General features: G+C 44.0%; 1 protein-coding gene across 15 annotated transcripts in view; it reads right to left on the bottom strand.

Annotated features, from left to right (window-relative positions):
* Positions 1-24,672, bottom strand: part of srcin1a (SRC kinase signaling inhibitor 1a) — a 57,699-nt gene that overhangs the window by 6,500 nt on the left and 26,527 nt on the right. For 8 of the 15 annotated variants that reach the window (XR_003888417.1, XM_029835863.1, XM_029835867.1 and 5 more), the window contains 20 exons: positions 23,692-23,721; positions 22,633-22,985; positions 18,195-18,221; positions 13,630-13,825; positions 13,079-13,090; positions 12,474-12,769; positions 11,092-11,915; positions 10,827-10,928; positions 9,463-9,590; positions 8,683-8,703; positions 7,880-8,040; positions 6,019-6,194; positions 5,305-5,435; positions 4,904-5,051; positions 4,333-4,639; positions 3,958-4,222; positions 3,733-3,872; positions 3,439-3,591; positions 2,106-2,345; positions 812-949 (listed from right to left, as the gene is read on the bottom strand). Coding sequence is in view for 14 of the 15 variants with exons in the window: in XM_029835863.1 (XP_029691723.1) it covers positions 812-949; positions 2,106-2,345; positions 3,439-3,591; positions 3,733-3,872; positions 3,958-4,222; positions 4,333-4,639; positions 4,904-5,051; positions 5,305-5,435; positions 6,019-6,194; positions 7,880-8,040; positions 8,683-8,703; positions 9,463-9,590; positions 10,827-10,928; positions 11,092-11,915; positions 12,474-12,769; positions 13,079-13,090; positions 13,630-13,825; positions 18,195-18,221; positions 22,633-22,985; positions 23,692-23,721 (3,848 nt within the window). In the remaining variant the exon portion in view is untranslated. Of the gene's footprint in view, positions 1-811; positions 950-2,105; positions 2,346-3,438; positions 3,592-3,732; positions 3,873-3,957; positions 4,223-4,332; positions 4,640-4,903; positions 5,052-5,304; positions 5,436-6,018; positions 6,195-7,879; positions 8,041-8,682; positions 8,704-9,462; positions 9,591-10,826; positions 10,929-11,091; positions 11,916-12,473; positions 12,770-13,078; positions 13,091-13,629; positions 13,826-18,194; positions 18,222-21,476; positions 21,741-22,632; positions 22,986-23,691; positions 23,722-24,672 lie in introns of those variants that run through there. The other 7 variants (XM_029835865.1, XM_029835866.1, XM_029835870.1 and 4 more) reach the window with 7 other exon arrangements.

Below are 24,672 nucleotides of genomic sequence, written 5' to 3'. Positions count from 1 at the left end.
GATTAAATAGTGAGGAAAGAGATCCGTCCTTTCCATATAGAACAATCAGTGATTGCAAGTGATTCAAGGGGGGATCATTGCATGGAGTTATGTAGAGACTCCTCTCAATCCTCTCTTAGATTGAGGCCATTCATCTCTATTTCTCTGCCTCTCTTTCTCTCTCTGAAATCTTCTGTGGGGAATTTATGTTAATTTATGTTACATTTATGTTCATTTCACTGCTTGCATTCTTCTATTTTTTAAAATTACACACACATTAGTTGTTCACTGGCACAGTGTGTGAATCTTCGCATGGTTTTACTAGACTGACATGCTTGAACAGTTCCCCTCTTTTTAATAGCACGAGAGCGCTAGCAAATTAGTAAAAAAAAAAAAAAAAATATATATATATATATATATATATATATATTGTAGCCAGCCTTAAAGTGCAGTTCTAATAAAAGGTTGGAAAATTTTAAATATTTTGGTATTTTAAAACATTTATTAGCTATAAAGTGGAGTTGAACAGTGGTGGGTAGTTTAGTCCACGGGTAGTTTAGGACTCATTGCATGTACTACTATTTGTAAAGGGGATTAAAAACTTTCCGTTCATAGAATTTTCTCTCTCACAATCGTGATTTCTCTTTGGCAGAGACCATTGCCTCCATGTTGATTAGTTTAGTTTTAGAAAAAAACTTTTTCAGCCTTTTATATGGATATTTAGTACGTATATCGAGAGATTTTTTAAAATCCATATAAAATGAATAAATAAATGTCAGAAATAAAAGCAACCAGTGGTTTACAATACTGATCTGGACAGTGGTCTGTATACCTGTTGTTGGCCCTGGATGCTCTGAAAATCCTCCTTCTTCCCACTTTTCATTTTGTCGGTGTTGTTCTGCTGTAGGTGCTTCAGTTTGGAGGCAGCTGATGAGTGGAGCACCTTGCCCACGCTCAAAATATTTCCTCCCTGATGGGAGAGGAGAGGCAATTAAATTCACACAGTGGCCACAGTGCTGGGCAACACAATTCACATTTTTATTTCACGCTTCATACCCACACACACAGCTGGCCTGTCTGCTCAGGACAGAGCAGTTTAATGGTCAGAGTTTGTTCCAGACAAGCCAAAGAACTGAATCGTATAGTTTTAACGCTCAGAAGTAAAACTGACGAAGACAAGAAGGTGGAAAGGCAATAGCATGAGTGACATCCCACAACACAGCAGATCCTTAACGATCTGTTCAACAGAGTAGTTCGCTGACCTTTTTCATATGATGAAAATGTTGAAGCATGGACATAAAACACAAAGCGCATTTGAAGCTTCATATTCCAACGGACTAATTAAAACCTCGAGCCGCAACGGGCCCTGAAAGCAGATCAGTCCTGGCTGAAAAAACTGGCGAGCATATGAGCAAATGTTGGACATGTGTTGGGGAAAAAAGGGTCATGTTAAAATGATGAACATGGTAGTGGGGCTGATGAAATCCTGCGCGGAGCTGGTGTAATCCTCAGCCAGGCCCGCAGGAATACCGCCTGACTCCACATCAAAAGGCTCCATGTTGCCACGAGTGTGACTGTCAAGTACAGCCGTCCTGCCGTGTGCGGGAGGACACATCTGCAGGACAAACTGCCCTCAGTTGAGAAACTTAGATACTCAAAGGTATGTTCATATATTTTAAGGACAGAAGATAAAAAAATAGGGTACAAAATCAAATAACTTTAATTGAGTCACAGTAAAGTTTTGGCCATAGCACAAAAATATCCCTTTAACAGCTGATGCATCATTTCATTTGGGTTGAAACCATTTCTGTGTAACTTTATTTTTCCTGCCAGTTAGTATAACGTGAGGGAAATGTGACTAGACTTGGAGGAAAAACAGCTGCCAAGATCAATAAAGACACTACGCCTCTGAACTCAGCAGGATAGCAGCCCCGGTGTTTATGAGACGAAAGACGCGAAGGAAGGATTTTAATCTGCGAGTCTCCTTAGAAAGAAAGAATCCAGAAGCTTATTTATTAAGAGGGAAGATATCAGAAGCCTGAAAGTGAAGTCATCCAGAGAGAAGAAGGGAAACAGCTCATGCTGCATCAGAGCATGATTCTGCACAAGAGGTGTGAGGCAGGAACCTGGGTGGATGCCGGGTCCAAAGAAGACGGCTTCGGTGGGACTGGTGGCTTCCTTGTCCCAGAGGTCTGACCATGTGACATGTGGACAGGACTGCCTTTGGAAGGCGGGTCTGTGTGGCGCTGCCCTGCAGGTGGAGGAACACTGATCTCAATCAAGGTTCTCTCCAGCTCGCAAATGGTCTCCTCCAAGCTGTCCAACCTCTTGTAGGTGACGCGCCGAATATCTCCACTCGCTTTTCTCTGGTTTTGAATGAAGACACTGTCGTCAGAGTCAGGTGGGTCTTAACAAGAGCATTTCACAAGTTCTGCTGAGATTTGGGAATTGTCCTAATTTCTACTCAGAGCCTCCAGTGGAGAGCTCATAAATATTTATTTTCTGGGTTTGTGGAATATTATGTTCAATTCCAAATGTGAACAAAGACACCCGCAGGCCTCGTGGATATCTATTTCCTCGATGAACAAGAGAGGAGGCTCAACCTCAGAAGCTATTCTGGTCTGTGGTGAGATGATCAGAGTTTGCAGGGCTTTACTCCTGCTGGGCTTCAACAGAGGAAATCACTCTCACTCCAAACTCAAGAGCGGAGCAACCTTCTCTTTTATTCCACATTATCTTTGATTTGAAGCTGTTACTGTCAAGGAGAACTTCTACAAAAAAAAACCCCTTCTCTTCAGAAATTTGAGGCTGGCGTTCATTGTCCTCTTGTGATGGACTCTCTACACAGTTATATGCTAAATCTCTAAAGGAAAAGCATAAAAAAAATCAGCCATTTTATCATCTAATACACCAACATAGAGACTAATTACACAACAAATGATTTGTGTTATGCCGCTAACTTTGAAGCGTTGTGGCTTTGCTAGATTCAAAGCTATCACAACATAAAAAGTTGTCAACGTGGTTACCATTAGTACCACGAGCCTGTGAGGATCACAGGGTCAGTCTACATTTTACCTGCACAGAGGGCTAACAGGCATATGTTGGGCTGCCATAAACTTCTAGTATGACATGCCAGTGACTAAATAATACAAAATGTGTTTGTTAGCAAAAGAAAATCTTATTCGATTTCAGACAGATCATTTCAAACCACGACCCAAGCAGCCATCAGACTCCATATGTCTGGCTGTGATCTGTGAGGGTGATGATGTGTGTGACTGAGCAGTATGTGATCTCTGGGTTCACCCGGTGCCAGGGGCAGGGCGACATATGGCCCCTGCTGCCTGAACATGTGTTTACGAGGGTGAGCAAGTCTGTGCGCGAAAGCAGCAGCAGACTGTGAACGCAACTTCAGGAAGGGTGAAGTCACGCACGCTAATTAATATCAGCCTTTTAATTTACCTCTAAATCAGCTGCTTTTTTCTCTACTTCTCTTTCCTCCCTGTCTTCAGAGGCGAGAGTGGGGGGCGTCGAGGCAGGACGGGGGCTTTCGGACACAGCCCTCCTCAGTTTGATATGAGGTTTCTGACCTTCTGTTTCTTCCGATTCTGTCTTCTAAAACACAAAAGCCAAGGTGATGGGACACAAAAACACATTGTTTTCATTTGTTAGCGGTGTGTTTTCACTCTCCATCTCATAGTTATTAATATGCAGCATACATAATAACACTGCATTTTTGCATTTTCTTAATTTAACCTTGATGCTCTTTCCAGGAATAAGCGGCTCGCCGCTGCGAGAGGTTAGGCCGGGCGATGAGGGGAAACTGCGTCTTGGCGGTGGAGGTGGGGGGGACTTAGAGGGCTTCTCTGTGCGATATCTTGGAACTGTGAGCTCATCTAGAACAATGAAATGTTCACACGTGTTTAGAAGGTAAGTTGATGTTGAGCTGATCACGTGACCTATTCAAGTCGTGCATCTTACCAGAACTGCGCCTGGATCCTCCCTCTTTGCCTCCAGGAAGCTTGTGCTGAGGCTTGCTGACACGATGCTCCGGGGTTCCTGTCCCACTCTGGGGCGGCTGTGTCGATGGAGCGTTGGTGGAGGGCTTGATCTGCTTAGCAGCAAAGTCTAGGTCCGGAATAGCTTTCATTAACTCTGCCTGGGTTTCCTCCAGCAGCCGGTTGATGTCCTGGGCACTGTACTGTGTCAGACTGGCACGCTTCTCCTCCCAATCGCGCTCTGCTGCCTGTGAAATAGACAGTTGGATCTAAGCTCAATAAACACAGAGCGAGTGAGTGTTACATGCATCAAAGTGTTGCCAAATGATCTGTAATAAAAGTCAGAGGTAATTCCTACCAGTCGGACCTCCACCGACAGAGCTTTGTCGGCAGCTGTGCGGCGTTCCAGCTCCTCCAGGGCTTTTCCCTTGTGGGGAACAGCGGGGTGATTGTCTTTGTGTTGGCCAGATTGGACCCTGTGGCCACGGCTGAGGCTGGAGTGGGGGCTCCAGTTGGACAGACTGTTGCTTCCCCCAAGGTCATTGATGGCGAGCGGTGGGCTGGTGGGGATGTCAAAGTCTGAAAGCTTTCTTAAGTCATCATTGTGCTTTGACAAAGGATTAGAAAAGTCCTCCTGCTTCTTCCAAATACCTTCATTTGCTTGTCTGGAGTGGGGAGGACATGGTAGAATAAATCATTAATCAACTCCCAACAATATTTGCTACTTAATGACAACAGACAAAACAGACACAAACCTCAAAGTGGACTAATTAGATTCAATTTAATTACACAGCGCTGAACTATCTGCAATTTTCCAAGGGGCAGCCGATGAAAATCATTTAATTTTGTCTCAATAATGAATTCTTTAAGGGGCAAACAAAGAAAATAGGCACGATTCACTTTAGCTCACAGCTGAAGAAGGTTCATACTTGCGCATGGTGTTGAGGGTGTCGCTTATGGTCTTGCAGCGCTTTAATAAGGCATCCAGCCTGTGCGGCTCTTCTTTCAGGAACTTGACAGCCTCCACTTCAACCCTGAGCACCACCCGCATTTTGCTCTGCAGGCCTGGGAACTGATCTGCACGAAAAGGTGTCACGCAAAGTCTAGTTCAAACATAACTGTGAAAAAAATAATTTCCTTAGTGAATGTTTAGGCAGTGAATTGAGATGTGACACAATCTGGGGCTAGATGAATGTTTGACACACTGGCTGTGCAATAATCAATAATCAGCCCCATGATGAGCGATGGTGCCTTTTAAATTGCATCCCACAGTGTTCTTATTCAAATTTTGCATTCGTGCACGACTATGGAACAAGCCAGAATGACTCACTCTTCAGCTCTGTCAGTGTCTCTCCCAGCTTTCTAAGAACATTGGTTTTCTCCTCCAGCTCCTGTACTGACAACAGCTTGTGGTTGACAGATGACTCTTTCTGGATTTCTTCCACTGATTTCTCCAAATCACTGGGATGGAATGTACAGAAGGATCTGTTCAGGCTCACTTTATGTGCATAAATCATTGCGTTGCGTAATGAATCAAAGGTTTGATACATAATTGAGCAAAATAAATTGGCCATTAGTCAGGCTGAATAATACATGTTGATTAGCAGGGATCATTGAACAACTAAACCAATTAGTCTGCACTCAAAATGCCACTTTCAGTACATCGGGAGCTCCACTACAGCTTGTAGATAAACTTGGGAATCATTACCACAATCTCTGCATATGAGACGGAAGTAAGTTATCTTTTTATTAAATCTCAAGGTAGGTCTCAGCTCTGGTTTTACAGTCACTTCAATTAGTTTCTGGACCGGCTCACACTTCAGATCTTAATAAGGATCTCGCTCTTTGTTGGATGTAATTAACTGTAAGAGTTTCATCCATCCTACATCACCCTGCGAAATTTAAAAAATTAGAATGTAAAAGCTAAAATTATGGCTGTTTCATGCTATGAAATCTCATTCTGAATTAAATTTTTTTTTTTTTTAAATGACTGGGAACTTAGGGAATGATACTGCTGACATTGCTGCTGAAAACGTGCACTGACTGGAGCTGCTGGATGATGAGCTCCTCCTCGTTGAGGTACTTGAGTCTCTCCTCCTCCACCAACAAACGCTGTCGTTGCAGAGGGTCTTCTTGCTTCCTCAGGGCATCAGTGACACGAACGTTCAGCTCCGCTTCTGTCCGCTTCAACAGGGATCGCACTGAATCCTGGTTATCCAGCTGAACCCACACACACACCAATATATACAATCAAACACAGTGATAGGTAGTTTTGCTACCATTTAGCAGGGGACATACATGTCTGTAAATATATGGGATGTTTTTAGTCTGCTAAAATCCAATGTTGTGCCCTCGGTGATAATAGTTCTCTTCATGCAGAAAAACACCTAAATAGATGTGAGACGCATAGACCTGAGCCTACTTAGAGTCCTATGAATGGAATATTCTACAGTAATACAGCCTGTAATACAACTGACCAAGAATAATTAATAATAGATTAGACCAGCGTTCCAGCAAGACAACAATATCCATATACTGTATTCTTCAATAGATGATTGTGTTGAGGCAAATTATGAATTAAATTCCTCTGTTGCTTCTCTTTCTGCTACACGTGCTCTAATTAATTAATCACCAGGAGCATGTAATATTAACAACGTGGATAACCATCATCCACAACATTCGGGGTCCAGCGGGGTCTCATGTAAATGACCACTTTCAGTTTGTGATGCAAATGCATTTAGTCAAAGGTTCAAAGTGGCTGCAGCCTCATAAAAATTCATACGCATCCATATTATGTGCTGCACCAAAATTGCTACACATTTATTCTCTGATTATTTAAAACCCCTGACAGCAGATCAAGACATATCTTCTGTGTTCTAAGCATGCCTGCGATGACGCTCATTGTCGACTTGAACTAACATTTATACTTAGGTAATAATCTCTCTTGTGGTGACTTTCCTCTTTCCGCCTATTAAGGGTTTGAGTTAATTCTGTTTACGGGTCTTGCGTGTTTTTGCAGCGTTTGCAGCAGCGTCTCCTCCTGAAAACCTTTCAAATGAAAGTGAGCACTCTTCATTCTAGCCTCTATCTCTATGCGTCATTGTCAGTCAAGCACAATGTGGCTGAAGGAGGAAAAACCAACAACAAATAAATGCTGAACTATTGATTATAGGCCAGGTTTTTGTTCAACAGAACAATCATTTTCTCCTGCTTCAAAATAGCTGTGGGCCAAAATAACACTTGATCACACCTAATGCTACATAACAACCCACATGCACGCGAGCACAAATGAGTGCGTGCATATAGATTTGCTACTTCCACAATAATGGCTCCTGGAAATGAAAACTACGGCATGAAGCCAAGAATGACAAATGCTGAGATAGGACCTCACACCCTCTTCTGTGCCAAAGAAAGCATTAAACCGAACACATCCTCCTCACGAATACAGAAGTGAGGCACCAGATTTCATTTCCACATTTTGTTTTATAAACCCACCTATAAACCCATCTTTTATTTTTGTGACCAAGTGTGCTGTACAAATTCACACAAATAGTTGCTTAATTGTTAATTAGAGATAGTTAATGATTCCCCAATCGCTTTAAAATGTCATTAGTCAAGGACGACATCTATATGTGCAGGCTGGGATGCTGAATTAAATAAATGTGTTCCGCGCCACCCCTTCTGAGCATATTTTCCCCTCAAAAAATGAGGGAACAACTCATTTTTCATTCTGTTCTTCTGCACGAGCTGCAGGCTGTTGACTCAAAATGAATCATTTAACCCTGTCTAAACCCACTAAATAGCGTGACAGTAGTTTCAGGACAATTAGTTACTGGCACAAAGTGCCACATCTTGTCCGCCCCTCCAAAAAAGTCCAGGTAATAATGCGTTCCCCCCCTATGGACCTGTGTTTTCCGAAGCTGTGTGAGCTGCTTGCGCAGGTCGGTGGCGTTTTTCTTTAGACCGCTGAGGTGAAGCTGCATCTGCAGGTGGTTGATGCTGTTCACATGGGCTGCATTGGAAGGTGGCGGCGGCATCAGAGCGAGGGGCGCCGACGGCGTGTGAGCTGCCAATCAAAGAGTGGGAAACGTGGGTCAACAAGAGCTCACAGAGGTCACTGGAAGAAAAAATGGTTAGTTTTTGATCCAGGCAGATTTACAATCAGGCAGCATTCGGGTTCGAATACACACATACGCACGCACACACACTCTTCCATACAACTAATGCTTACAGGGGGAAATGTGAGCTCATTAGTAACCTATATGGAAGTGCAATTACTGTGTTTAGTTACACACATGGGGATAACCACAGTGTTATTGTAACACACATTAACACAGGGCTTTGAGTAATGAGTATGGTCAATGACTCTGCTGCTGTTCTGACATTCAGATATGCCTCCAGAACAGAACCCCCCACTCAATCATAATCAGCGGACACACAGTGCACACATTTACAAAGTGTCCGTTCAAGAACAACACACCCATCATAAATTCCCAAAGGCAAAACTGGACAGAAATTCCAAGAACTCAATACAGAGAGATGAATTTCTGGTCTGTAGAAGTCTAACCAGGGGGGAAAAGTCAGGACAGGGGCAAGGAGGCTACCTGTCCCCTGATGACACTGAATTCCCACACTAAAAGCAGAGAGACGTGGAAGGTGATTGATAGGAAAGAAAAAAGGGTGAAAGAAAGCAAAAGATGGCAACTACCTTTCTGCTTTAGCCGTCCAGCTGGAATATAGAAAAAGTGAGCGTGTTACTGAGAAATTAATGAGATGGGGATTGAAACTAGGAGGGACAGGAACGTCTTTGAAGTTAATTTTACAGAGTTTGGATTTTATAATGACTTTGGCAATGGGCTGAGGGTGTGGACAGTGTGCAGGGGGGCTTCACAAGGTCCAACATCCAATACGGGCTCAGTGTCGATGTGGTACCGTAATAGAGAAATTTGGATTGTGTGAGATGACGTTCCAAAATAAAGCAAAGCATTCAACATGAATAGAACAAAAACAGGAAAGTTAAACGGACTCAAATAAGTTGCGAGATTAAATGTATTGAACATTTCAACCTCCACCAACCACCACTGAGCCAAAAGTTCAAATCTATCCTTGTTATTACAGTAATTATCTCACTAAGAGGGTTATGTCTGCTGAGAGTCTCCTTAGTCTGGCCTGCTTCCTTATCACAGTTCAACAGTTTCAAGCGTTGTCATGTTTAAACATGAATACAGCCCACCCGTCAGCCTGTATCTGAAGTCCTAATGCTGGTTAAAAATGAAATGTTTTTTTCTCCACGGATTGAGGCGTTGAAATAAAAACCATTGTGTTTACACCAGCCACCGGCAGTCGAGAAAAATCTTCACCTTTACTTTAGGCAGAAGAAATGAAAAGGGAGCATCTAGTTTTGTATAACAGTCTGTTTCATTTAGAGTGAACAGAAAAGCAATTAAATAACCAACAGAACACGGCGACCAGAATGTAAGTTCCCCACCTGCAGTGGCAGAGCCGTCGCTATTGGTTTCGGTCTTCTCGCTGGAAGAGAAAGGTAATGGCCGTGAGAACTCCGTCCCTTGGTCTGGAGGGCAGCCCGCCATCATGCAGAGACGCAGCAGGCCGCATCTGAGGATCAACGGCCACAGGGCAAGGCAATGACGGTGTTCATCTCCACTCGTGAACACAAAGGAGTGTTTTCACGCGGCTCAAGCAGGTCTAATCGTAGCTGTGTTTATCATTTGGGTTGGTGCAAGTCGCTTTTTTATCAGACTGTATCAAACTGCTGATTTGGGCCAGAAAATCATTAAAAAGGTTCCATTGTGTGCAGTTAAATATGGCAAAAATCACACATAAATGGCAAAGATTCAAAAGGTTTCCAGTTTTACAGGCAGCAGCAAGTGACGTGAGTGTCAGTTGCACGCAGAAATGGGCTGTTTTAATCTGCGGGTAGTAAATATGCACATCCAGAGTGGAAATGATTTATCCACATCACTATATGTAATAACAGCGTGGGCACATTGCTCTTAATCTTGGCTGCAGCTAACATGCACCAAGAGATTTGAGGATGCTTGAAAAAATAGATAATACACACATTCAAACCAAATATGACAGATGCAACGTAATTTATTCTGTTCAGTGTTTTTTTTAAATTGTTTTAAAAAAAAAAAGCTGGTTATAAATCTCCTGTCTCGTCTTCTTAACCGCTTTATCCCTTTTAGGGTCATGGGGGGGGGTACACAGTTGCTGTTCATCGCAGGACCCCACATCTTGCTCAAGGGTACCTCGGCAGTACTCTGAAGGTGTTCTGGCACCTACTACCAGAAGACTTTTCCTGTTTGTCTGCACTGGGGCTCAAACCAAGACCCCTCAGCCCAGTTCCCAACAAACGGAGCGACCACCACCCAGTGCAGTTGCCAGTTGAAGCATCGGAGCCCCGTTGTGCAAGTTTTCCTGCACTTTTCCAAACTCTTCCACCGTTTGACATGAGGGCGAGTGCTCTTTGTTCACTGTGACATTTAATTTGTGATGAAATGGCAAATACAACTTTGCGTCATGTCTGCATTTCTCAAGCATCGACTGATATGTGGAGCCTGCAGTTGTTAGAGGATCCAGTCCGATCCAGTTTAGTGAAACACAGCAAGACACAATGTCTAATTATCCGTCTCTTCTAGATGCATTAGTGATGCAAACGCGCTACTTATTATTAATATTATCTTTGTTTGTGTGTTTTACGAATGTGTTCTCACAATGTGCTGCACTCTGGGACTGATACTGCTGATAATGATCCCGCAGTTCCTGCCAGTGTGTTTAGGCAAACATGAGATCTTGTGTAGATTAATGGGTCATATTTCAAAACCTTACGTGCTGTCACTGTCTGGTGCTCTGGTCAACACGCTTTGGACCAAACCAGTAAGGCTAGCTATTTGTTTCTCCATTGCCTCCATACGCTCCAGGCGATGGTCCCTGCAAAAGAAAATGCTTCGGATGACCAAAAACCTGCACACCAAAGAAGTGTTGCAGAAGACATTACAGAATTTAGACTGAGAGGATGAACATACACAAAAAGGTTTTTGAGAAAATGATATTGATGCAGCTTATGAGATTCACCAAACACACATAAACCAACCTGCTGCTATCCGAGTCTTGTGCAGACATTGAAGAGCCAAAGACAGATGTGGTCCTGCCACCCTCCCCAGGGCCAGCGGTCAGACACAGGGGCTCTGAACCTGAGCTGGGCCTTGACTTTGGGCTCTCTACAAATACAGATGAGGAAGTCGAGTCCTTGCGGAAGGTTTGCCTGACAGGAGAGGCTCGGCTTGGTGAACTGGAATAGGAGTCTCTATCCCTCATATGCATGTCGGTGATTTTCTGCGGGGATGAGGGAGGCATTCGAAAACCCATTCCAAGTGTGGCTGAAGAGTAGGTGTCAGAATAGAGAGAACTTCCAGGCTTGTACAGGGAGTCCTCCAGGTCTCCCTGGAGAGCAGCTGCTGAGTAGGTGCTGAGAGAACGCACAGAGCCCCGCCTGTACAGACCAGTGGACACAGGGAAGTTAAAAGGGTCTCCAATGGTGGCTAACGACTGAGTGGAGGCGATGCTGAGCCGGCCCTCGTGCATCAAGCTGTAGGGATCTGCATACAGTCCCTCATTCTTCATTAGTGCCAAGTTTTTTGCAGACACCTCCTCGTCAGGCTTGACGTCCCGGCGCTCCAGAATAGCACTGGGTGATGGTGAGAGGGCGGCATCGACGCCGTGCCCAGCGGAGGGATGGTGCGGATGTCGCGGTTGTTCGAGCTGAGAGTGGGGGCTGGCAAAGGACGGTGGACGGCCCCCACTGTAGGAGAGGCGCGAGCGGGATGGAGAGCCAGAGGATGCGCTGCCCGAAGAGGAGGGCAGGGTGTTGAGACGGCGAGTAGGGGAGGAGTCGCGTGAAGAGTACACCATCTCCCTCTAAAGGAACAGGCGGAAAACGGTGTTACCACTGGAACCTTAGGGAAGAGGTTGCCATGTTCTCCAAGTGTAGGTTGATAAAATATGACAGACAGCCAAGAAGATGATAGAGAGAAATGCTACCCACTGTCAAATACTGCATACTGATGCTTTTCACTGTCTTATTATACCAGCGAGTAGCAGCTGTATTACCTACACTCAGTGAATAATACAGACGGTGAGCAGGTTCGTATTTAATAATTTTTTTTAAATTGTCTCCCTCAGGCTTCCTTCAGCTTCAGTGAAGCATAAATAGATTTGGATGTTAAAATATGCTGTTTTCACAAAGAAACATTGTTCTCTAGTGTCTGCTCAGCAACAGATGGCCTACTTGAAGATAAGAAAATATGCTCCCAGGAAGGCCAACTGTAAAATGATTAAGCCATATACAAGACAATGCAACAACAATCCAGTTAGCATGAAACACAAACACACAGTCATTATTAACTGATGTGTCCCACTCGAGCGGCCATTGAATGGAAAGTCATCAACTTTCAAATCTAGCTGGTGTCTACTCACCCTCAGGTCTCCGTTGGCCAGGTGCGCCGCAGCAGGGTAAGAAGCATAGATGGGCTCCTTGCGATAAATCTTGATGACGCTGCGGTCCTGGATATCTCGGACATCCTCAAGCTCGTAGAAGACGTTGCGGGCCTCATCCTTGATCAAGATGGCCGTGTTTGGCGACTTTAGCATACCGGCTGTCAACTTCTGAGGAAACATGTGCACGATGAGAGCGTGCAGCGTGTCCAAGCTGCTTAACTCGTGAGTGATGTGCACGCGGCGTGTCTCGTCTCCGTACTGCAGGAACAGCACACCTAATGTGGAGCAGGGAAGAAAAGGTTTAAGCATGTTTTTTGAGTGGGGGGGGATTCTGTAGATCAACTATTAGGACAATCTGTGGCTTGTTCTCAGCTTGAATTTATTATTTCTAAATGTACGATTTGACTTCTAACAAAAGCAACATCATATGGTGATGGGTTTTTTTTACACCTATGGATATGAAAAACTATTTACCTCAAATCAAAGTGAAAGAAAGGTGGCAGATATTAGATATAATGGCTCCACCCCGTGGAATGTGACAGCACTTACTTAGAGAGCAAAGGTAGGTTTGTTGCCTGACTAACCTGAATATTCATCTTCAAACACCAAGAGACAAACAAAAGAACAAACAAAGTTGAAGACAACAAGTTGGAGAGAAGAAAAGAAAGAAAATAAGTAAGTAAAAGTAAGTAAAGAAACATAAAGTGGAGAGACTTGGCATTGACTTTTCCCTCTTCTGTCTGTCACTGTATATTCTGTTTTACACACTCTTCTTAATCACATTCTACCCTATATAACATCGCATTCCTAACTTCATGAATCCACACCAGCCATGAAGATACATTGATAAGATGCAATATAAAGCCAATGTAAATTGAACAGCAATATAATCTAAGCGTCTCATTTTTCTTGGTCTGCAATCAAGCAAATCTAAATTTTGACACCTACTGTCCTTTTAAACTGGGCTCCCAGTACTACATAACTGGGGACTGACGCTCCACATCTGTTTCTTTTCGTGGACTGCAGATGCTTTTTTTTAACATTCAAGCTTTTAGGATAAATAATCTGACAGTTTTCAAGTTCTTTAATCTTCTAACACAATCAAGCAGATGGGTAGGCAGACTGTCTCAGTAACCTGGAGATCGGAGCTTATTCTGGCTGGCAGAGCGGGACAGAGGTAGGCTCTGGCGCAATCGGTTCATCCGATTGAAACCAACAGGAACGTCAGCTTCTGACATCGTTTCCAGGGATTCAGCAGAGGCAAATGAGAGCTTGGCTGCCTGGTCGGCGAGTCCAGACTGCGTAGACTGGGAATGCCGAGGACTACGACTCTGGAAGGAAAAAGCAAAAATTGAGACACGCAAGATTGCACTAAGAGGTAACATCCAAGCGAAGAGAATCGATTGTAAAGGGCGAATAAAGTAAAACCAACCAGAAAACAGACACCAAACACACAATGAGCAGCCACACAATGAACCAAATAACAGGATTAGCAAGACCTTGACAATGCTTCAGCTACAAACCATTCGCTAAAAAAAAAATACTGTTGTCATGGTGTTTATTATGAGCAGAATGCCGTAAAAAATAGGCGCAAATAGCATCGCACTCCTGACAATCAGGCTTGAAGAATTACCTTTGCTGGGTGACAAAATATACTCCAGGTTAGCATCCAGCAAATTTGCCTTTCATGTTTGTTCAACACTCCACACCTCCCAAACCCAAATCCTTGTCTCTACTCTGCTATAAACTTTAAACAAGTGCTTATGGGATGGGAGGAGAGGCTCATGCAAATCTAGGCTGTTACTGTGGGTTTATCCTGCTGGTTTGTACTGAGACAGCTCTCCCTGAAAGCCCATGCAGCTGGGCTGAGCTCAGTGAACTGCACGGCTCCCTTATCCCCCCCCCCCCGCAGCAGTCCCTTGAGCCCAGAGACTCTGATGTAATGAGCTCACAGAATGCTGTCTGCTGAGACAAACACACCCCGAGCCACATTACAGTCGGTTTGTATGTATTTTCCTCATTGCATCATGAGCACACAGCACCACCCCCACTGTTTGATCCAAGTTTTACTTTGAGTCAAACCGACTCTTAAAATACGCACAATAGACACTTGCAAATTTGACAAAATCAACTATGATTTCCCTTTATTTTTTGATGATGAATTATCTGTAGCAATGCGATAAACCCTGTTGCATATCTATATTTGTGTAACTAATTAAACGGCTTACATCACCCATCTGTCATTTGACACGTGAAGATCCAAGAGTTAACTGTTTAAGTGGTTTAATGCATCTTGACAAGCAGGTTCATTTGGGTTGTTTTCCTGGACAGTGATCAAACCCCCCCTCATTCAGATGGAGCCTCTGTTGACTGTTTAATTCCCAATACATTCTGTTGACATTGTGAGGGAATCCCATCAGCATGGCTAGAACGTTAAGAAGCAGAAATAGGAAGGTTTTTGTCTGACACATAACCTTCAGTGTCAATGTGCTGCAGCCACCGATAATGGTGGCAGGAGGTGATGCTGAAAGATAACCCCACTGTATTTTTTAAAGGGGTTCATTCATCAAATCTGTAAACACGCTGAATAAAATTGCCACTGACAGACCAGTAGAAAGAGGCTATCCTGCAAATGTATCATGTTCTGACAGCTACGGTGAGACTTTCACGGCTCAGATATATTACTGGCCACATTGTGTTGCATTTCCTTTTATCACTATCTAGCCTTATGTCCAATTTAAAAAGTAACTACAGCCCCAAACCACTTTTTCCCCCCTATTGAAAACACGTGGAATTGGGTATGAAGTAATGTTGTTGATTGTTTCTGGTCCAAATTAATGACATTTTCTGTCAAAGTATTCCAAATGAGCTTATTTTGTTTTTAAAAGTAAGAGAGACTGCCCTCTATGGGTTGAAACCCGGCTATTACAACCAAATTTTGCTATTGGCTGACAAAGGCGATGAGGATTCGAAAGCACGTTTCTCCACGGACCACCAGTGTTCGCTCGGCGAGTAGGTTGAATTGCTGTTGGAGAGCAGCTGAATGTGTCTTAAACGCTCCATAAGCTCTGCCCACAATCAAGACATTGTTTAAAAAATGTCCAAAATCAAGGGGTGTAGTTATTCTTCATGACTTGCATTCCAATATCTTATTGGAGGTTTAAATGTTAAGGACTCTTAAAATATATTTCAGCAATAAACCTTACAAACACTTGTACACAAGCCATCTAGTTATGCAGCTCTTCTTTGTGCTAAGAGACGGAGATGGTTTTCTAAGGAAGACGGGGTCTATATCTACGCCACCCTCTGCTGTTGCTGCACCTCTATCTATTCCTTTAAAGTGATTCTGACTTTTCAACGGCACTCGATTACTTTTGAGAACTCTTCACTACACGACCACGGCGGCACAGGAGCGAGTGAAGAATGGGAGGATCAGAAATGAAAGGAGGGGGAAGCAGCACATGGCACCCTGACAACAGTCCTTGGGCTACAAACTGCATTAAACCCTTTACAGCGTGCCACCATGTGGGCTTTCTGCCTCTTACTGCACTTGTACAAGGAAAAACGACACACTCACACGCACACATTCACACACAGTTACACACACAAGATATTGTCGCAGGCGGCAGATATACACACATATACCGGAAGTTTAGAGGTGTAATTTCTGATATTCTGTAATCATTTGGCATGTTACTGTGAGGGCTGCTGTATCCAACGAAAAGGGAGCATAAATATCAAACACTGTCTGATATGTGTGAAATGACAGTCAAGAGGAAGAGTTGCTGTGTCTCTGGTACTGTCCCAGAGACACGTGTTAAATGCTTCAAATCAAAAGCCTCACTCCTCAACAGTGGCGGCTGTTCTTCTCTATAGCTTTTCTCATTTATATTCTTCATATCTCTGCTTCCCGGAAGGTTCTGGCTCCCGCTGACTCCAGTTGTTCTTGCTTCTCCCTCCTGTTTACCCCCTGTCACTCAAGTGTCCTAAATCCACTCCCCAATTTCACGTCAACTGCTTCATGTCAACATATTTGCCTGCTCCTCCCTCTCTAAAAGGCCGTGGACGGTGTTGTTTGCTGCAGTTGCTTTCTATAATTCTGCATTTAGGTCTAAAACTGTGGCATGAATGTTAAAAAACACATTCATCTGGCATATGTGTTGACATCATTTCCCCTATTGTAAAGTTATCTGAAACTTTTCTAAATCCTACCCTAATCCTGTGCCTTGGCTCACACTCCCCCCTCCATCTCTATCCTCCCTTTTTTGTAATAACGGGAGCTGTCAATACATGGAGCAATTTACTCTCCTGCACTATTGTTGTCAATTGTACATTGACGTATTGGGATTATTTAAAAAGACAAGAGACACAATAGCTTCCTCCTTCCAAAGGCAAATTACTCCTGAGATTGCAGGATTCTCCTTTCTCAGAAAAAACCCGCATAGAAGACAATAAACTTCCTGCCATGATGGTGGGGATTTGTAAGAATGTCCAACACTCCTTCATTCATCCGCAGGCACCAGTACAATTTCAGGCCAGTGCGGCTGTAACACACTGGTAATTTACAAATGTTTCTGCAATTAGACAAATATAAATCACAATGCAGTAGCATTTAATATTTATTATTAACATCTTGACCAGGAGAAATACATTTTTCGAGCTGCTTGCACAAGGGAGGGAGTAGGATGGAGCTTTTGTGTGAAAGTAGAAGGATGGTGTCAAATATAAAAGGTGTTAGACTATATTGAATGCAACTAGGCTAAAATCAGTTAGCATATGGACCACTGAGATAATAAAGTCTTTATTTTGCCATCTTTAAAGAGAAACATGTGCAACCTCCATACTGTCCTAAAAAAGACATTCAGTAAACACAATTCAACTTAATGTTGTGTGTTTCAAATTAAATCTTTCTGCAAAGATTCGATTAAATTGTTTTGCAGTAATTTTATGTGAAAGGTTTATCAGAGAAAAAGAGGGAGAGAGCCTCTGCACGGGTCACCGCACAAGAACACTGATAGTCAGTGGCATTTCTACCTTGTCTGAATGATACTGTGAGCACATGTGATGGGTTTAAAGAAGCCCTCGGCTCTACTCCTCCCTCACAACACACACACACACACACACACACACACACACACACACACACACACACACACACACAAACAAAACTACTAGTAAGATCAACAGTTGGACTAATATGTTGGTTATGGATGGGCAGAGCTGACAGGCACGTAGCAAAGCGTCGTTTAATTTATGCATCAACAGCAGATCTAAACGTTCTCCTTAATGTCTCACTCAGTTCCAGCAGGGTCACATGACTCCCAGTCATTAATGCCCGCTCACTGTGGTATCATAAATCCAGAAAGAATCCTCTCCTGCAGATTAAATTAAGCTGGAGAAGTTTAAGCTGCCACCTCCCTGGACACCTCTGCCACCAAAAACCCTTACACACACACGCGCGCGCGCGCGCACACACACACACACACACACACACACACACACACACACACACACACACAAAGAGAGAGATGCCAAGTAAGCTGTGTGTTCAGGACCGAGGAGACAAGCTGATGCCTGAGGAGTCTGACATGACCCAGCAGTAGAGGACACACGTATTGGCAAAAACTCACAAACACACACACACAAACACACAAAATAGAAGGAGGGATAACAGAACACACAGGGGCATGCAGCACTGACCTTAAAGCTCCAGTAGTTGGGCTGTTGCTGCAGAGTACGCAGAGGGAAGGGAGGGAAACACAGAGAAAAGTTAGGTTTTTTGGCCCATGATGGCTGATATTTAGTGACAAAAGGAAAACCACAATTTATCATCCCGAAAACTCCCCTTCGGAGCTGTTGTTCAATGAGTTATCTCTGTCCACCTTTGAAATGTTGCTGACAGCCAGATTAAATGCTATTAAAGCCACGTTGAGAAAGCTGGCTCGTGTTACAGGACGGGGCAGCCACGTTTGAGCGAGTCGGGTTACTATAATAAGAATGAAATGAAAAGAGCAGAATCGAATCAAGCAGAGCTGATACTGGAGCCTCACTTGCAAACATTTTCATCACAGCCAACGGCAGAGCAACTGGCCTGTCTCCGCTTTCATTCCTGACCCACATCCAGCAACGTTTCCATCTGAGACTCACATTTGGGCGCTCTCTCTCTCTCTCTCTATGTCTCTCTCTATGTCTCTCTCTCTCTCTGTCAAATATGAAAATGTGCACACATGCTGACAAAGGTCTCAGGCAGTGAGCTTTCCATTTATAATACGCAATCATCGCTGATAGCACAGAAATACCTCGAAATGACAAAATGAATAAAAGTGAGTTCAATTCTAGTCCAAATGTCTTCTAGTTCTTATCTAAAGTGATTTTCATTCTGTTCTGTAGGAACCACATTATTCTCCTGGCACAGAGGGTGGACAAAAAAAAAAGTTACATTCAGGAAAACTTGTAGTTTCTCATTCCAACTTTTGATTTCAATACAGCAAATTCGCAATATAACCTTATATGAACGAATATTTTCATGTTATGCAACTCTTTAACTCCTCATTCACGTACCTCACCATGAACTGTAAATAAACTGATCTAACGCTGTCAGATACAGCCTGGCTCTGTGTGTTCTATTTCAACACACCTGTACAAACACCCTTGTGCAAACTGAAATATTACAAAAGTCAAAGACTGTGAAAAGTTTAATAGTGTTAGAATAGGGGGAAAATGCCTTCTTAAAGTCAACTCCATTCCTGCAGTATGCTCCAGAAAAAGAGATTTCCTGTTTTAAAGGACGCCATGATGCTGTAAAGTGAACACGGAAGCAAACCACAATCACTTGAACCCTTTCTAAAAACGTCTTAAGACGGGCAGAGAGGGAACTTTTGCTCCTTCCAATTCCGAATGTTAAAATACCGGCATGCACATCCATGCGTGCCTAACCTCTCTGGCACAGAACTGAAAAGAAAAAGGGATAAAGCGCCTCAACTCAACCCACACTTTCTTTTCCCCGTAGCTTCCAACATTCTGCCAACGTATGTCAAAGCTATTATTAAAGGAACCTCTTTGATGTGACACTGAGGAGAATTTCGGTGTCCGTCCGATTTGCTGGGAACTATTTTGTATGTTGCATCATATAATAATTTTGCTTTGATTTATTTATATATATATGGATGTGGGGTGGGGGGGTGGGGGGTACCTGCTGCTTGAAGTCTGTGAAAGCTTTATGTTGGTCTTTACTGGTAATTGCTGGAAACCCAATTCAAGGACATCACAACATGGAAAAACTGTCCTGAGCTACTATAGAAGACAAGCAGACAGTGTTTGTTTATCCTATAGGCTTCTATAGAAGACAGCATGTGTGGTTATCCTATAAGAAAGTCCCCTTTATCATAAAGCAGCTCAGTTGCCTTTAGAGTGAGTCTTGGCTGCGTCCTTGGTGCGTCACTCATCATTCGCTTTGCTGCTGTTTTAACAGACTACAGAGTCTTTATGGCCTTTACAGCAATGCAGTTGCACTGAGGGAACTTTAGCTTATAGAAAGAGGTAATTTAGGGAGAAAGCCTCATGCAAGGAAAGAAATATTGCGACTTGCATGTCGCCCCACCCAGAGAGGAAGAAAGTAATTAATCTTTTAGCAGAGAAGCCTTATATTGTGTCTGACTTTAAACAAACCGCAGCCTTGCTGTCCAGCTTCTGAGGGTTTTGCAGACATTTAAACCTTTTCATTCTGTATTTGAGTCCCTATTGTTGGTTTTCTAAAGGTTCGTAATTACCCCCCCCCCCTCAAAAAACAATACTGTTTTTTTTAAATAATATGGTGATTATCATCTTCCTAGATCTTAATATGTAAAACAGAAACGCAGTGCTTCTCTTAGATGGCCTATTTGTAGTCTATTTGTAGTTTAATTAAAAAAAATGGTACTTTTTTGTTTTTAATAACTGATTCACGTTGGCCTTGACGACCAGATCACGTGTCAGTCATTTTGCAGACGGGAGAACTCTGTCCTTGGCTCTGCTGGTCTGACATCAGCTCATTGGCACCGTGAATAACTGCAGTTTACGCAACATTAATGATTTTACATTCCTACAAAATGCAAGGGTTCCTCTCTGCTGCTTTCATGAGCTTTATCTCACACTACTCACCTAACATAGACAGTCCTCCTGCTTTACATCACTCCCCCCCCCCCCCACACACACACACTGTGTTTGGACTTTGAGTCTCAAATATTGTCTGTGAGCGACCTGGAGGGATCAATCTTAAATAGATGCTATCATCACTCGTTCATCGTGCTAAGTCATTGTTATATGAGTCACGGAGTAAGAGAAAACATGGCTGAATACCTATTCAAATACGAAAAACATTTAATGTCCTGCTGGAATAAATATAACCTGAGCTGCAAACAAGGAGCATAACTGGTTTGCTGTGTGTTGACCTGCCTGAGGGGGGATGACTGCTGCAGAGAGCGATGCACACACGCACACACACACACACACACACACACACACACACACACACACACACACAGAGTCTACACACAGGTGTGCGTTTGCTGGAGTTGGCCACAACAGAAGGATGTAGCCTCGTGGAGTCGAGTGCTGCATTACCTGACCTGCATGTAAAGCAGGCTATACTCGCACCACCCCTCCTCCACCCACATCGCTTTTTCATGTCGTCATCCCCTCGACACCCTCCACCTCAATCGCTCCTACTGTTTCCCCTTCAGTTCCCCGCCAGTCTTTTGATAGCTGGGTGTCACTACAGCCTCTCTTACGTTCACACTTCAGAAGCACGTGCGCTAGTCTGCACGTCTAGTGAATGCTCACCCACTTCACAGCCTCATCTCCTCTGAGTTTGCCTACAATAAAGACAATACAACAGGTGTGGAGTCGAAACAGCACCCCGCAGCCTCTCTGTCTGTCACACACGCACACACACATGAACCCATGAAAACATCTTCCATTCTCCTGCTCACAGTCGTCTCTCACCTTCAGTGCACCTGTGCATGTCCAACACTCTCGTCATCCCAGGCTATCCATCAGGTGCAGCAAATCCTCATCACATTTTTGTCGTTGCTCGCTCGCTCTGCTTCTACAACCCACTCTCTCTCTCTCTTTCTCTCTCTCTCTCTGTGGCTTTCCAGTAGCACATGCAGTGGAAACTCTTTATTTAATTCATTACAACACCAGCCGATTAACTCCTTCGCAGATGGGTGGCTGGCTCACGCTGGTGCTGGATAATTGAGCTGCGCGGCTGTTTGACTGGCTGCTGCGTTCTCCCTCGGCTCCTCCTCCTCCTCCTCCGCCCCCCCTCCACTCCCATATTCACACGACAAACCTGGGCTCTAATGCTTCCCTCCCTGGTGCAGCGAAAATGCCCCGTCACTCCAGGAAATGTCACTTTCCTCGCTGATTTTTAAACATTTTTCACAAGTCCTCATTTACTCAATCTGCGTCAATTTTTTTTTGTGCATTTTCTCTTTGTTGACACAGCCTGACCTTTGCAACGTGAGCTCCCCACTTGCCATTTATGGGAGAGGTTGCCACGGCAACTGTGGACTCCACCTGTCTCTCAAATGCTTTCTCCCCCACCTTTCATCTCAGCTTCTCTCTCATTTCAATGCAGTCTTTCAACTTTTGTCTTCCATAACAACCTTACACAGTGGAAGATGGTGCTAAATATAAAATACAATATGTTGGCTTGTGAGAGCTTCCTTTTGCTAATTTTGCCTCTTAGCTTGGGCTAGTACTTACTCCATGGGTTCCCATGGCAGAGAATCAAAGGAAAAACAACTTTTTAATCATCCTTTTGCACAGTGTAGTTAAATTGACTAAATTCAAGTACAATCTACCTTCAACAAGCACGATACGAGTGTCCAGCTTCACTTTGTTCCCTTATTGAGTTCATCTATCAACTGCTAAAGTCCTTTGCTAGATGAATATGTAACTACTGAGCAGGAAATTTTGCTGTCAGCAACTTTTAGAAGAGGGACAAATGTTGGTAGGGAAGGCTCGTAGCCCCGTGTGAAAGGCTCACAGGACACAGTACTTTATTAAACCTACGACTGACCTTAAAGAAATCAATTTAAGCGGAGAATCAAATAAAGTTAACACAGAATGAGAGTTATCAATCTTGTTACGGTACCTGTTCACGCACAGATCGGTCTGACGTGCCCCTCATGCTCGCGTGAGAGGGGGAGGGCGATGGGGGGGTGTGGTGTGGGCTGTGGTGGGGATGCTGCAGCTGCTGTTGCTGCTGCTGCTGGTACTTGCTCTTCAGGTGATCCATGAAGGCATCCCTCTTACGCTCCATGTCAGCTTTGTGGAGGTTGGTCAGGGCCTCCAGGCTCTGGGCGGCGGTGACTGTGTGGCGATGCTCTGATGTGTGCACCAAGCCAACATTTGAGAAGCGCCGACCGCTGTTCCCCAGCGTTCGGTACTCCCGTGGATACTCCAGGTCATCTCTGGATATTAAGTGACCGCCGCCACGCTCAGGATCTGAAGATGAGGACAGAAAAGGAGAAAGGGTGGGTGGGGAGGGGGGGTCAAAGAAGAAAGGGAAGGGAAAGTGTGCAAGATGAATCCTCACACAAAAACGCACAAAGATTTCAGGCATACACACACGCCAAACAAACACGCACAAGTGAAAGCAAATGAAGCAGAAACAAGGACGTGGAAAAAAGCCAGAAAGAGAACAAGAGAGAGAGAGAGAGAGCGAGATGGAGGAATGTTAGACTATTTGCCATCAGGACAGAATGATTCCCTGAAGGATGGTTCATTCTTTTTAAGTTGTGAATGGAAGAAAAAGAAAAAGCTAAATTCCTGTGCAATCATATTTATTTGGTTTTGTTTTGCCATCCTTTATTTTGAAAAAATACCAAAATCCAGGTGTCCAAAGGTCATATACCAGTTTGTGTTACTAAAACTGAGCTCTCCCTGCGTCCATCCCTCTGTGACCTTCTCTGCATATTCCCAGTCCTTGTCTGGAAGTTTCTTATTTGGCCGCCTGTTTTAAGAGGACACATCACTCTGACAGCCTTTGGCCTTTTAGCTGACATTGCACCGAGGGTGGAAGACACAGTAATGGAAGGGAGGAGACAGCCAGAAAGACAGAGTATGGACGCAGAATGAAAAGTATGTGACCTGAAAAATTAATGGATAAGCACAGACAAAAGAGCAGGGCGCTGTTTGCCCGTTGAGTTACCTTGCTGAGGGAAACACGCCCTGGTGTTGGCTAGAAGAGAAACAAGCCGAGTGTTAATTTGTGTGTTTGTGCACAGATGAGTAAGCAAACACACCAGGAGACCATCACCAGAACCTTCTCAGAAAGGAGCTATTGTAAATAAACAGGTATGCAATATATTACAGACACATGATGAATGATCACCGATGAACAGTAAACGTCAGACAACAACTTTACAACGGCCAAGAAATCATACATCATGCGTTTCCAGACTCATAACAAGTGGAGGTATCTATCAGTCCAGGGGCGCAGACGAAAACAGCTAAACGGATGGTGTAAAAAGAGCAGCAACTTAATAAGTCCAAATGAAGTGGACCATCTGCACATTTAAGGCTCATCAGCAGCATTAGGATGAGCTAAGCAATAAGCAGCAGAGAGGAAAGCTCCACGGGACACGAGCAACAAATGGAGTGTTAATGAATGAAGAGATGGCGAGGAGGGAGCTGATAAAGGTTGGGGAGAGAACGGTGGCTCCCCGGTGGCCAAAACAACGCCGTGCAAACATGCTGAGGTCAGAAGGTCAACGACTATTGAAATGTTTTCCATTCCTGGGGAAACACCACGATAGTGGTGCTCTTTCAACGCCAACACCATCCAGCGCATCATGAAGTGCTGATAAACTCAGCCGGGCCAAAGCAGAATGGACTGACCTCCTGGATAACAGCATTAGGATTGAGCTCTCTGCCACGCTCCGAGGCCACCAGCCATATTCATCTGGTCCGCTCTCCCAGATCTCTGGTTGACACTTCATTAGGCCGAAGCTTATTGGGCAGCGGCTAACAAGGACCTGACTCAAGGGCCCCATTGAAATAGATGGCAAATCTGAGCATATGCGCTATGGCTTATTATTGTGACAAAGCATCTATGATAGCAGCAAAAAGCTGGGTTGGCAATTTTATCAGCAGACCTTATGTAAGTTTACTACTTTAAAAGGTGGATGCC

The sequence above is a fragment of the Takifugu rubripes genome, chromosome 5 (assembly GCF_901000725.2).
Source record: "Takifugu rubripes chromosome 5, fTakRub1.2, whole genome shotgun sequence".
Lineage (NCBI taxonomy): Eukaryota > Metazoa > Chordata > Actinopteri > Tetraodontiformes > Tetraodontidae > Takifugu > Takifugu rubripes.
The sequence above is the reverse complement of the archived record's forward strand: the minus strand, read 5'-3'. Positions and strand labels throughout refer to the sequence as shown.